This window comes from Odontomachus brunneus, unplaced genomic scaffold (assembly GCF_010583005.1).
Source record: "Odontomachus brunneus isolate Ranch 3 - 2012 unplaced genomic scaffold, Obru_v1 Obru_scaffold_036, whole genome shotgun sequence".
NCBI lineage: Eukaryota > Metazoa > Arthropoda > Insecta > Hymenoptera > Formicidae > Odontomachus > Odontomachus brunneus.
This window is the reverse complement of record NW_022639486.1, coordinates 1,065,317-1,078,516: the sequence shown is the minus strand read 5'-3', so window position 1 is coordinate 1,078,516 and position 13,200 is coordinate 1,065,317. Positions and strand designations below refer to the sequence as shown.

At 46.1% G+C, this 13,200-nt stretch overlaps 1 protein-coding gene across 7 annotated transcripts in view; it reads left to right on the top strand.

The window, feature by feature from the left end:
* The first annotated feature begins 213 nt into the window (after positions 1-213).
* The window catches only part of LOC116843861 (serine proteinase stubble-like), a 14,480-nt gene continuing 1,493 nt past the window's right edge, over positions 214-13,200 (top strand). The window contains exons 1-10 of one of the 7 annotated variants that reach the window (XM_032814705.1): positions 214-1,026; positions 5,823-6,258; positions 6,838-7,307; positions 8,181-8,225; positions 9,540-9,791; positions 11,800-11,885; positions 11,972-12,057; positions 12,232-12,369; positions 12,488-12,624; positions 12,951-13,108. In XM_032814705.1, coding sequence (XP_032670596.1) covers positions 6,845-7,307; positions 8,181-8,225; positions 9,540-9,791; positions 11,800-11,885; positions 11,972-12,057; positions 12,232-12,369; positions 12,488-12,624; positions 12,951-13,108 — 1,365 coding nt within the window. In that variant the 5' untranslated portion in view covers positions 214-1,026; positions 5,823-6,258; positions 6,838-6,844. Of the gene's footprint in view, positions 1,035-5,822; positions 6,259-6,837; positions 7,308-8,180; positions 8,226-9,539; positions 9,792-11,799; positions 11,886-11,971; positions 12,058-12,231; positions 12,370-12,487; positions 12,625-12,950; positions 13,109-13,200 lie in introns of all 7 variants that reach the window. The other 6 variants (XM_032814703.1, XM_032814706.1, XM_032814704.1 and 3 more) reach the window with 6 other exon arrangements.

The window sequence follows — 13,200 nt, the reverse complement described above, 5'->3', positions numbered from 1 at the left end:
GAAAAAAAAAAGAGAAGGAGAAGAGGAAAGTCATCCTGAATCGTCAAAGGACAATCGTATCCTCCACGACAGGCGCCGGTTGGTTTTCTTCTGATCCGGAGCGTGGAGAGGTGGCGGCGGTCTGTCGCCTCGGCGGTATACATAGTGGGGGCCCCGCGAGAGAGTTTTACGTACCGAAATGAAACTACTCGGCGGAGAAAGTGAGAGCAGACGTACAACGTCGGACACTGAGCACACGACGAGCAGGCGTTCCTCGGGGCTCCTCCAGGAGAGAAGATAGACATGGTGTGAGCCCGTTCACGGCGCGGACCTTCGCCGCCACCGCGTGGTAACCGCTTCATCGGGCCCACGGTAGTGGGACCGCGAGCAGTGGTGCGTCCTCGTCGATCCGAAGAGAAATTCCCTCGGAGAGGACGTCGGAAAAGTCGTAGCGCGAAAATTGCGCTCCTCTTCTTCCGGGGGATTTTTCGACGGAGGGCGCAGTCGATTGTTCGAGTCAGTGAGAGTGAAAGAAGTTCGAGAGGTGCGTGACGGTCACTCAGTGGAGGCTTGAAGTCGAAGAAACACCGGTCTGTGAGAATTTGGGTTAGTCTGTCACAATTGAAAACGACCTCGCTGATTTGCGGAACCTTATCGAAAGGTCAACAGACTTTATCGTGATAACGCGCGAAGACGACTTCGGCTCCAAGTAGCTTACGAAGGGATCACCGAGACAAAGGAAAATCTTCGCGCTGATCTTGCGTGCTGGATATGTAATAAATCGCGAGTGCTCGCGCGACTTCGTGACGTAGTCGGGATTGGTAATCGGAGGACGAAGATTCATCTCGCGGTGATAGAGAGAGGAACCCTCTTCGCAACGGTATCTTCAATCGTGTTATGGTGCTAAGGACTACTTCGGTCAGACGAAGAGGTCGCAGAAGAGAGGGTGGCCGGAGTAGTATCCTGGCGGGATCCTCCTGAAAAATCGCTCGCATTGATTCGATCAGTCGAGGAGAAATCCGGAAAAATCAGGTCCGGTTTGATCCGGTGAGTCGGTGAGTGCGGCTGATTTGTTTCTCTAGATCGTTGCTTGTCTTATTCCTTGTTTTCCACCTGTTGATTTTAAAAACTAAAGCTAGCTAAAAGGGCGTACGAATATCACACCAATTATTGACAATGTTTTGTGGCAACCCAGAAAATCGTGTCTTGATGATTGGCATGGTAGAATTGACTGCCAAAGCCTGACTGCGAGTTTCTTTTTGTTAAGGCGAGAAACAGGAGTATTGTTTCGTGTTGAACGAAATAAAAACAGTTTGTAAGAGAAAAGCTCGTTGCATCTCCGCAATAAAAGTGGTTTTAGATTTACAGTCGGTTCATCGTTGCGCGTGCAGTTCATTATCGTGTAGCAACGGCAACGTTATCGATCGGTATTTTATTCCACTTAGCGCTTAGTACTTGGTACTTAGCATTTAGTACGTTAAAGAATGTATCTCTCGATCAGTAACTAGTCTGATTTTTTTTTCTTCATAATGCAAAATCGACCTGCGTAAAGCGATGGGTTTGGCTTTGAAAAGTCCATGACTTTCTCCCACGACGTTTCCTCGCAATGTTGATTGTACGTACGATAAATCGTGCACACACAGAATCTCCCAAAGCAGATCAAATTTATTCGATTTATTGTCGGGATTATAGGCGCGATAGATGAAGGCACGTAGAACGGAACGCTCGGTTTCGTTTCGTTAGGCATAATGTACGTTTAAACGGCAGTTACTATAAATGCAGGGAGAAAGCAAGATTGCCCCGGTGGAGAGCACCTATCTTTCCAAAGAAAGGCTATCAGCCGTCTCTTACGTATAAAAAGTGTGTTAAGCGAAAAGCGCAAGCCGGTGCGTGCGGTGATTTTGATGCATGGAGGCGATCGGTGCCACATTTGTTCTCAGCCTGGATTTCAACTTAGACCAACATCAATTAAGTTTAACAACCGCGTCGCTTTGCTCTCTTGCGTATAGATTCCGCATGTAACGCCATGTTTCACAAAAAAAAAAAATGAAAGAGAAAAATATTAAAGAAATATTTCATACTCGATCACTGTTAGACAATTCGTAGCCGTATTCGTCATTAGTAACCATAGCATTTATTCGTGAATTAACTAACGAATGACGATAACCAATGCAAGATTTCAAACTACCACGGTTGGTAAAAGACGATAAATTTTCTCGCAAAGATTCAACGCCACTATAACGTATATGCGAAATATGGTTTCTCTGAGACTCTTACTTCACGAAATCATTGTATAACGCAAAAATTCACGAGACGAGTGAAAGGTGAAAAAAAAAGAGCGGTTCGGGTTGAAAGTGATGTATTTTTTAATCCCGAACGAGAAGAAAGTTTTCGTTAATTTTGGAAAGAAGACGAGGCTTCGCAAAGAGATGCGTGATCATCGGTTTAAAGCACGGGCCTCGCCGTCACGTGCCGCGCGCTGCCGCCTCGAGTCTGCTGGTTTTTTTTTTAAGTTTCTGTCCTCGTAGGCAGTGAAAGTACTTCCGTTCTTTCTCAAAACGAAGCGCTCGCCAGCGTCGCATTGAGGATGCACGCTTCGGTACCATTGTGCGCGTTACCCAAACACTCCTTCTCGACGTTTACGTAACGAAATTCGATAGAGGTCTGAGGAAAAACGTGGACTGGAAGAGGAGTGCTCGTCGACACGAGTAGCCTTTTAAACTCGACGTCAGTGATAGAGCCGTGGAAGGCTCCGTGCAGGAATCGAGAAATTCCTGCACGAAGTAAACGGCCGTCAACGGGAACGTTCCCGTTGCTGCGAAACGCGATTTTCCAGCGGCCGAATTGCTCACGTTGCTGCACGTCCGCGAGGAGCAGCCAGCGTTTGCACATTCTGATCACACCCCGAATCTGAAAACAACACAGAAATAAAGTGGCCAGCGTGAGAGGATTCGTTACACAATGGAAAGTGTTCGTCACGAAAGATATCGGGTGAATTAGACCGAGAAAACGCCTACTCTTTTCAAGGCCATGAATAAAAGCAGTGAGATTTCTTCGGAGAAGAAACAGGTTTCTATGATGTCTTCCAAAAGGAAGCTTGGATGCGTTGTTGAAACATACTTGCCGGGACGAGTTTTGAACCATATAGACATCTAACGCGGAGAATCTATCCGTTCTTAGTCACTCAAAAGCAACAACGCCAACCAACGTTCTAAATATGTGTGTCGAGCAATTACAGCGCACAGAAAAAAAGGCATGATGATAGCAACTATAAAGTGTACGAGTATATAGTTGGATATAAAAACTACTTTATAGTTGTTGCAACCAAAGCTTTAGTTACAATGTATATAACTATAAAATAGTTTATTCAATTATATACATTACTGGCTTACACTGGCCGGCGTCACTCGGTCTTCTTATATCCAGAACATTTAAATATAAATTATCATAAAGTGTCAAAAGAATGATTTCTCCCTATCAGGGAGAAATCAAGTTTCATATAGGAATCTGGAGAGCAACTATGCAAAATTTGGTTCAAATCGTTCAAAGGGTTTAGGAGTTAATAGAGAACATACAGAACATAGAGAACATAAACATTATATTTTATAATATATGTAGAAAATAATTCTACATATAAAAAACTCATATAGTTATCACTTTATAATTGATATTACCGTGTTTTACCCTGAATATAGCAATGTTATGTCTATGATTAAAACTGAATGTCGACTGCGTGACACTTAAACTGATAATAAAGACGACGACAGGAAATTTACTGAGAAAAACATAGCATGCAATCTCAAAGTATGATAGTTAACGATGTCGAGATCGTAAAGTTGTCACACATACATTACGTACTCATTACACGGAAAATTAGCTGCGTCCGCTCGTGGACGCTAGTAGGACCAGTATTGCTACAGCTGGTAACGGCTTTCGTATCGTCTGGAAAAATGACATTATTTATATAAATTCTTTTTTATTATATAATACAGGGTGTACACGCCTCGTGTATTATTATACCGGATTGTTGTGGCTCAGAGGCGCGTGGAGCTTTTCCCCGTGATGCTTCGCCGGTCCCATTGTTATGATAGCTTAGGTTTACGCAGTGCGTCAAAGGAAAATCGTGGTTGATGCTGGCAGCGGAACGCACGAGAAGACGATTATCCTTCGATTTGGGCGAAAGTAATGGCGAGCTCGCGTCTCTCGCGTCGTGTCGCGTCGCGCCTCTACCATCTGGAGAAAGTGATGGCTCCGCGGTGGTTCTTAATGTCGATGCGAACGCGGAATTCAAGACCCGAGGACGACTCTCGGATATCGCGGTCTCGCGGATCACCGAGCGAGGAAAAGGATATGGTCGGCAGATCCGTGTGGGTGCTTGAACGTGCACGCGTACGTGCGTACGTTGCTTTCACTGACAGCTGGAAACGGACGCGCGGCCGGTGATGGGTGATACGGCGTCTTCGTCGTGTAGTATGATGAGCTATAAATGTGCGGTAAATACATGGTTCTCTAAGTTATTGCAGAGATTGTGTATATGATTTTCGAAATCAGTGTTCTTCAAGTCTTTGTACTAGGTTAAAGGATACAATGACGATTTGGGGAAAGTTGTCCCATTGCGGGTAGCGAGATGTTGCATTGGGCAACGTTTCTTGGTCATTCTCATGACGGAAGTGACGTTTCTGGATGACGTCAAGATGTCGCAAGACTGGCAGTCTTGCGTCACATCCTGGTGTTATATCAAAGCGATTAACGAAGTCGTTGATGAAAATCATACCATGAAATTAATGACGTATCTTCGACGTCACGATGTGTGATGTCAAAGGTATGTGTGACGAGAAACTGTCGATCTTACGACACTTCAACGTCATCTTAGAATATCTTTCATAGGGATAACAAAAAAATTCAATAGACGACGTCTCTCAATCTGAAATGATATCAAGATTCATATAATAAAAGTATTGATCATATATTCAATATTGTGACTCATTTCCATAATCGAACGCACGCGTGCTCACTTCACAAAAGTCAAGACACGGTCGGTCGAGCTGCGAACGCAAAAGAAAATTACAGCATTTCGCTTGCCGGTGGTTGGCGAGGGGAGAAACGAAGACGACGTCGGAAATCGCGATCGAACGGAATTATGAAGATCACGACAAGGGCGATCGCGTTGCAGTAATCGAACACTTTCACGGTGAAATTCCGCGGCGCAACAGCAGATTTGCGTGCATTCGCGTGGCATTTCGCGACGATGTGCTCGACACGAGGGGACAAAAAGGATAATGGAGGGAACAAAAGCGGGTGGCACCGAGGAGCCGGTGGGCAGCGGCTCGTAACTTCCGCCGCTGGGGCGGCGGGCTGCGTGAACGTGAACTTCACACTGTCGTGCACGCAAGAAGTGCACTTTCACTTCTGGTGGATCCACGCGACGGAGAGCCAATGACCTACTAACACATCGGACCATTCACCTCGCGCCGCGTTTGTTGGTCCGGCAAGGCCGTCCACTGGGGATTATCCAACGAACAATTATATCCTTCCCCCTTTTTTCTCTCTCTCTCTCTCTCTCTCTCTCTCTCTCTTTCTCTCCTTTTGGCGGCCCCGACGCCTCGAAAGTCACTTTGCTCTTCGACCAGGCCGAACGTCAAGTAACTATCCGTCGATCACGTAAGCAACTTTGCCGAGTCCCTCGTTGACTTGACATTTACTTCTTTTTTACGAGAATCCTGACAGTTTCCGCAAAGCCCACGCGAAAATCATCATTCGTATGTGTAGGCGAGAGAACCTGGTTACAGCTTAGCGACTGATACATCGTTTTCTCTCGCTGATATTCTTGGTCGTGGCGATAGGTTCATTCGGCAAGGATGCTGCGAGACTCTGAGCGATGGATCTTCTTGTGTGCAAACGTCGTGATGTTCGGTTCCGGCTGAACTTCTTTACTTTCACTCGTTACGGAGGATCGTGACGCAAACTGGATTTCATCGTGTCGCGAAGAATTCTGCAGGAGGAAGAGAGGTTCCGAGGAAGTTGTTTTCCATCTTGCTTCTCGCTTGCCTCCGAGCGTCACCTGAACGCGGAATCTCCCCCTGCTCATCTACACTTAATCCGCATGGCGGACAATGGAATTAGAACATCAGCAAGGCTGTAATCACTTGCACGACGTTTCGACAATTCGCCAGGAATGAGCGATTAAGAACGAAAGCTGCGCGATGAATTGACCCTCGGGAGAACCGACGATTCTAAATCTTCATCGAGTTGTCGCGCTCGGAACAACACGGCCAGAGAGTGAGATTTTATTTTAGTTCCACTTGAAAATTTATCTCTATATAATTCGCTTTCACACCTCGTATCTCTTCGTGCAAAGAAGCGCCGCTCGCGAACACACCGTGCCAAAAGAAAGTTCTCTGTCGATCGCTCGCGAAGCCGCTACCTGATAATTGTAGACAGGGGCAGGCATTCCTTGACTATTCGAAGCAGAATCTTCGAGGATTCCACCTGATTACAAGTCTGGATGCGCATTTCCTTTCGCCGGGAATCACGCGCTCTAATGGCGCTCGATGATGATTAACGACTCGTGAAACTCGACTCGAGGAGAAAATCAGTCCGGCTCGAGTAGTGACAGATTGTCCATGATTCCCAACACATCATCGTGCGTGGAAAGGTGACTCGGATTCTCGCACGTGCGTGTCTATCGTTGTGCCGCGGTCCGTGCGCGTAATTTATTTTACCACTTTCTTCCACTTTTCATACTCACCGAATCATTCGCTTTATCGCGAATGTCTTCTCAGCGGCGTCTTTTGCTTCCAATGTCGCGGCGAGCTCAAATTTCGCGTTAATTTCTAACCCGACATGTTCTGTCCACAGCGAAACGATGGGTGCATCGAGGCCGCGCCATTGGCTTCTCGCTGCGGTCGTCCTCACTGTATCCTCGAGTCTGATGGCGAGCGAGACCCAGCTGTCGAGCTTTGACTCTTCCACGGCCATCGACGCGCTGAAAAAGGAGTCTAATCGCACCGGGGTGCTGACGATCCGCCGGCGGAGATACGTGCGATTTCCCACGGGGCCCGCTTACCTCTTCGACAGCGGCCCGCCGCTCGGCAGGAACCTTGGGCCGCATCAGGCCGCGCGTGCCGTACCTCAGGTCCAGTTTCCTTCGTGGCGGCAACATAAGTCCCTCTGGAGAAGCCCCGTCGCCAATTACAATAGACCGGTGATGGCCCATCGAACCCCGCGACTGATATTCCGAGACAACGACTTCCTGCCGGTAGGAGGCGGCGCGGCCTCCTTCTTCCAGCAGTCTAATCAGCTGCCAGAATTCGAGGATGACATTCGAGGTAAGAGTTTTTTCCTTTCTCTTCTTTGTTTTAATTTGCGCGCGATAATATATCGTCTTTATCTCCTTGACTTGAAATTCAAGCATAAAGCTTTGCGATTATCAGTACAATGGAGTTACTCAATTGTGGAATTGCCGTTCTGCAATTTTTGAAAAGAATGTCCCAACGCAAACTCTTCTCGACCCTCTTCTGCAATTTACATGCGACTACCCGAGTATCATAAATTGTCCGCGATTCAAATGAAAATACTAGAAACTGTAGAACTGTGGCGCTCTCAACTACGGTTTAATATAACGACGCGAATCGAGTTTATTGCTAGTGCTCTTCTCCTCGGAGTACTTAACGAAGTTTCCCCTTTTGCTTTCTTCTTTTCTTCGCGAGCGCGCGCTCGCGTAATCCTGCCGCTTCTGTAACCCGCTTCGCCGTGCAAACTTGCGCTTCATCGGCCTTAGAGAAGCGTGTGAATGCAAATGACGCGTCGTTATACGGAACTTTCAAAGCATTTCAATTGCAAACGAACCGACTCCAGCGCGATCGAGTGAAATAACTCGCGCCCATAAGCGCGTAAGATACGTAACGACGGTCTTACGCGTCGAGCTTTAACGGTCGTTCTCATTTATCTACGCATATACGGACATAGGACGCATATAAAAGGCACGGGACGGTTTTGATGATCTCGAGCAACTGCTGCGACAGGCGAAATAATTAATCCTCATATTAATACTCTGAGTTCCTTTCAGTTTCCTTTCATGAGTCTCTTTAAGTATTTAATGCTGTGGTTTTCGTCGAAACAAATCCCACAGGAAACGGTCTTCTTACCGCGATTTGCGATAATTCCATTTTCTCCGGACGAACATGTTGTCTTTATTTCAGATCACCGGAAGCAGACCCCGGAGGATTATCCTAGATTGGAAACAGGTACGTGCGCGGTGCGCCGAGAAAATCGATATAGCTAGCCTCAGGCGACGTCGCTCCAGGGAGCTTGCGATACCGTGCGAGTTCGCATGGTTCCTGTACGCTTCTCGGCCACATCATAATCGTCCTCCGAAGACCTCGCGTGTAAAAATCAGGCGGATAATCGCGCAACGTTCCACTCGAGCGTAATGGCCGTAGCACGCGAGACTTATTTCCACCACAGCGCCGAGGGCTTCCGTCGAGGTCCGAGACACGGAAATCGTTACGACATCGTCGACGTCGCGCTTTGCCGCCGGCCGGCAAGTCGTCGTCATGCCGGGCTGGTACGGGTCCTTTTTACGATTGCCCAAACCATCGGCCCTCTCCACAACCGTGTCGGGACGGCGAGAAACGATCGGCGCTATCACGTCACGATGCTTTTCTCGTCGATCGCATTTATTGCCTCGGGTATGCCCTCGTGAATTTTGGAATGCGCATCTCATTCTGGCCGACCTGCCCAAGTCGGGATACAATCCTGCAGCGACGATTTCACATGTGACGAGATTAAGCGTTGAATCTCGTATAGCGTTAGTCGCCCGCAGACTCGCAAAAAATGTAAATGTCTCATTAGAAATATGTTTGGTTGTGCAAATTTCTGCCAGGAGGCTCCGGATCTGCAACTGACTCTCACAGCTGAAATAGAAATGTGTCAATTCCACAAATGATATACAGTTTGGATACCTCCGTTTCTCTGGGGTTTTCACGGGTGAACACGTCGGCGTTTAAACCGGCCCTGGATTGTAACCTGCGGTGGTTTCGTATGCCAAAGTTAGACTTGGAGTAATCAGCGAAATGAATGCTTCGAGTTTCTTACACTGATTAATCGCTGTTTAAACGTAACCATAATTATTGAGCATTGAAAAAAGACCAGTCGGACGGTGCTTCTTAGGTAGCTTATTTTTCAGACCGTTAGTCAAAAGTATATCAGAAGAGTCAGAAGGTGATCGTATGTGTGATACGGATGTTAATATGCAGCAGACACAAGTGTCTGCTAAGTATCTGCTAAGCTGATTGACTTTGTAGCATCTAGTTTGAAAAGTTACTTTGAATATTTGCGTTTCTCTATAAGTTCGAGCTGGAGCTGCTTCTGATCTCGGTTAATAATGAACGGTGAATCGAAACTTTGCTTAACCATTGCAACGCGACAACGCCGTCCTCCGGCATGCTCTCTCGGGCTTCTTGGACTTCTTCCTTCTCCGGCCAGACCGCGCGTCTCATAGCTTCCTCCCGGCAATCGCGAGGCAGGAGGCGAAAGACAAGTTTCCGTATTTTCTGCAGAGACGCGCCAACAAAAAAGGCCGCTGTGGAAAGGCGACGATACATTGTGCGCGGACGGACGGAGCTGCGAATTTTTTCTAATGTGCTGGATGTCTGCTGGCCTATTGGACGGCAGCTGCGGCGGCATTATGTTCGCATGTTGTCAGCGGAAAGATCCTAAAGCTCTCACTGATTATAACCTGATCGAGTCGCCTAGAGATCAATCTCGGCCGCTTCCGCTGGATTTGTACACGGAGACCGCCAGCGACGATCGTAAGTCCTTCCTTCGAAAACGCATGTCCTCCGTACACATTGCACACACTCGCGCGCACACCGCAGGCATGAGTTCTTCTCCCGTCTCTTGAATTCTTTTCTCTTTCCCTTCCCGTCTCTCTTTCTCCACCCTTTATCTCTCACTGGTCCGTTGTATCTCATCGTCGACTGCATCACAACCCACGTGCACTCGCATGTGCACCGAGCATATACCACCGTTTTCCTTCCGTTCCTCGTTTTTCTATCTCAAGAAAGTGCACGCTTTCCTCGCCGGACACGTTCCATTCGTCGTCCTGGGCCTTTTCTCTTCTCCTTTAGTAGCACAGTTTTTCCTTCTTCCAGGTATATTTCTCTCGTGTATACCTTTATCTCTCAGCTCTTAGATTTTCACGTATGCGACGTTCGATCCACGCATGCACCACCACCACCATCTGCCTTTCTGTGCATGTTTGCCCGGAAATTGGTTTCTCAATATCGGAACGGCATGTTTCCGCCCAATATCCGCCTAAATCTCCGTTAACGGCTGCAAACGTCAGTCTCGTCGATCTCGGCCTGTCTCCCTCTCTCTTTATATATATTTTTCGTCGCGATATAAAGACGGTCCCGTCAAAATCACAAAAATCTACGCAGGAAAGCTCTGCTCAACGACGAATGAAAATCTACACGAGTAAAAAATCGTTAATCTTACGAAGGGATTAAGATAAAAAGGAAAGAAAAAGCGCGATAGGCCCATGTACAGGACGTAGGTATAACGACTGTTGTCATCTGTGGATTAATTTTCTCGATAGTGAAACGCGTCGGAGTCGGCTCGTAAAACTTGGGCGATCTGCACTGCTCTTTCTCATGATCGACACGGTAAAACGCTTCGCTGCATTCGCGACAACGCCGTACGTCCGTTTTCTACTCCCCGTTTTCTTGCGAGAACACTTTTACTCTGTGTCGAGCAACGCACTAATAAGCGCACGAGTTTTTCCTAAAATAACGCAGCCGACTGAAGGACGTTTCTTGGACACGTCCTAATAATCTGAAATAATCTGGAAAAATCTGAAACTTTTTGTCTCCCTCATTATTCTCCCTTATTACTTGAATTGTAACCAATCGTGGAGCGTGTTCTAACAAAGATTTAAATTAACAGAAAGTTTATAAAACTGAGTTAACTAAGATTCATAAGTCTCGCTGCTCTCGAGGCGCATTGATTCAGGGAATAATAATCAGTGCTGCATGGCATGATTGCACGTACAAAGTCGATAATTTGTCGTAACGAGGCAATAATTGTCAAAAAAGCATCGTTTGGTTATCGCTTTTACATTACTAATGAATGTACGCTTGGTATCTTCTTGAAAACTTTTTATAACGTTCTTTTCATCCTTATCTATCGGGCGATATTCGAGGATATGAGTGGGTCGATGTAACGCTCAAAGTTACTCAATAGGACCGTAATTACAGAGCGCGGTTCAACAATGAGATCGGACGGAAGGAGCGCTATTAACGCGAGTCACCGTATTACTCCAAGTCCAATTTCGGCGATGTAAGAGCGGGAAGAAACAGTTCTTTCTTTTTCTATCGATTACTTCACACTTTCAACAACCGGAACGCGCGATTCTCTAAAGGCATCGATCGTAATAAAATCGTTTAAGCGCGTTATTGTAATCACAGGTTGCGGCACAGCTGGAATTGCCTGATGTCCTGCGTGTACAGAACAACCTTTTTTTTCGGCTTTTTATTCCTCGCAAACGATACTTGAATGATCCGTTCATAAAGTCCGTTACTTTAATTATCACCTCCTCTCCTCCGCTATCTATCCAGATGATTCCGAAATCACGAAATAAAACGTGATTGTCTCTTCGAATTAATTCACTCGACTCTTCTGTCGTCGTATTTCGAAAAGGAACATTTGGCAATCCTAGCACAGCTCGTCGCGTCGGGTAATTGGACTCGACTGAGTCGAGCTAATTATAACGACGACGCTTTAAAACTGCTCGCGAATCTAGATAATTGCGTTTTCCAGGTTGCGGCATACCGGTCTCGAAACAAACCGCGCAGAGGAGGATCGTTGGCGGCGACGACGCCGGTTTCGGTAGTTTTCCGTGGCAGGTCAGATGCGATGATAGCGCAAGAATCATCTCTCGCAAACTTTGAACTTGCCACTAAACAATAATTTGTCTTTCTTCTCTCGACAGGCATACATACGTATCGGATCTAGTAGATGCGGTGGCACTTTGGTAAATCGTTTCCACGTTGTTACAGCTGGACACTGCGTTGCAAAGTGAGTACACGGCATATTCAGAAATATTGAAAGCGCTATTATTTTTATTTTATCGACTAAAATTTTAATTAAAATTTTAATTAACTTTTTCAAATTGCAATTTAATTAAACTGGCTTAATTGAATTTAACTCAACTGTAATCAAAATCATAATTAAATTCTCCAAACGTCATAGAGCGTCGGCGCGACAGGTCCAAGTGACCCTCGGCGATTACGTGGTGAACTCTGCCAGCGAGTCTCTGCCAGCTTACACTTTTGGTGTTCGAGAGATTAGAGTGCATCCCTACTTTAAGTTTACGCCGCAGGCGGACAGGTGTGTTCACTTCGTAATCTTTAATAAGCCTCTGCTAAATATGTCTTAAGAAATGGATTGTATATCAAATAAAATGGTCTTCCTTGAGTCGTGTCTTTCACATTCGATCGTTTATCAGGTTTGACGTAGCTGTGCTTCGATTGGACCGACCGGTCCATTACATGCCCCATATAGCGCCAATTTGTCTGCCAGAGAAGAACGAAGACTTCTTAGGGCAATATGGCTGGGCCGCGGGATGGGGTGCCCTACAAGCAGGTAATGCGATGTTAAAACGTGTTATCGGTGAGAAAGACTTGCTTTTTATTTTTCTCATTCATCGGATAATATAATTTAAGATTACTCGTATTTTTCTTCAAAGAAATAAATTCAGTTACAGAAACATTTTCTAACACTTTAAGTCAACAATAGAACAAGAGAGAGAAGTAAGATATTGATTTACTTAGCCGTAAATTTCTCTTTTCCTCTCTCATAAAAATTTTATTTTTATTATTTATTTACTAATAAATACTATTTATTATTTACTTACTAATTACTCCTTTTCATTAGACTACTGTAGCGAATTGTTTTCAAATGTTATTCAGGGTCCAGGCTGCGACCTAAGACATTGCAGGCGGTGGATGTGCCCGTAATCGATAATCGCGTCTGCGAGAGGTGGCATCGTTCCAACGGCATCAACGTTGTCATCTACGACGAGATGATGTGCGCCGGTTATCGCGGCGGCGGTAAGGACTCGTGTCAGGTAAGCGTTTCGTCACCATGGGTGCGTACTGTTTGAACGATGAATCGGTGTTGTCTATCTTCCTCTCTCTCTCTCTCTCTCTCTCTCTCTCT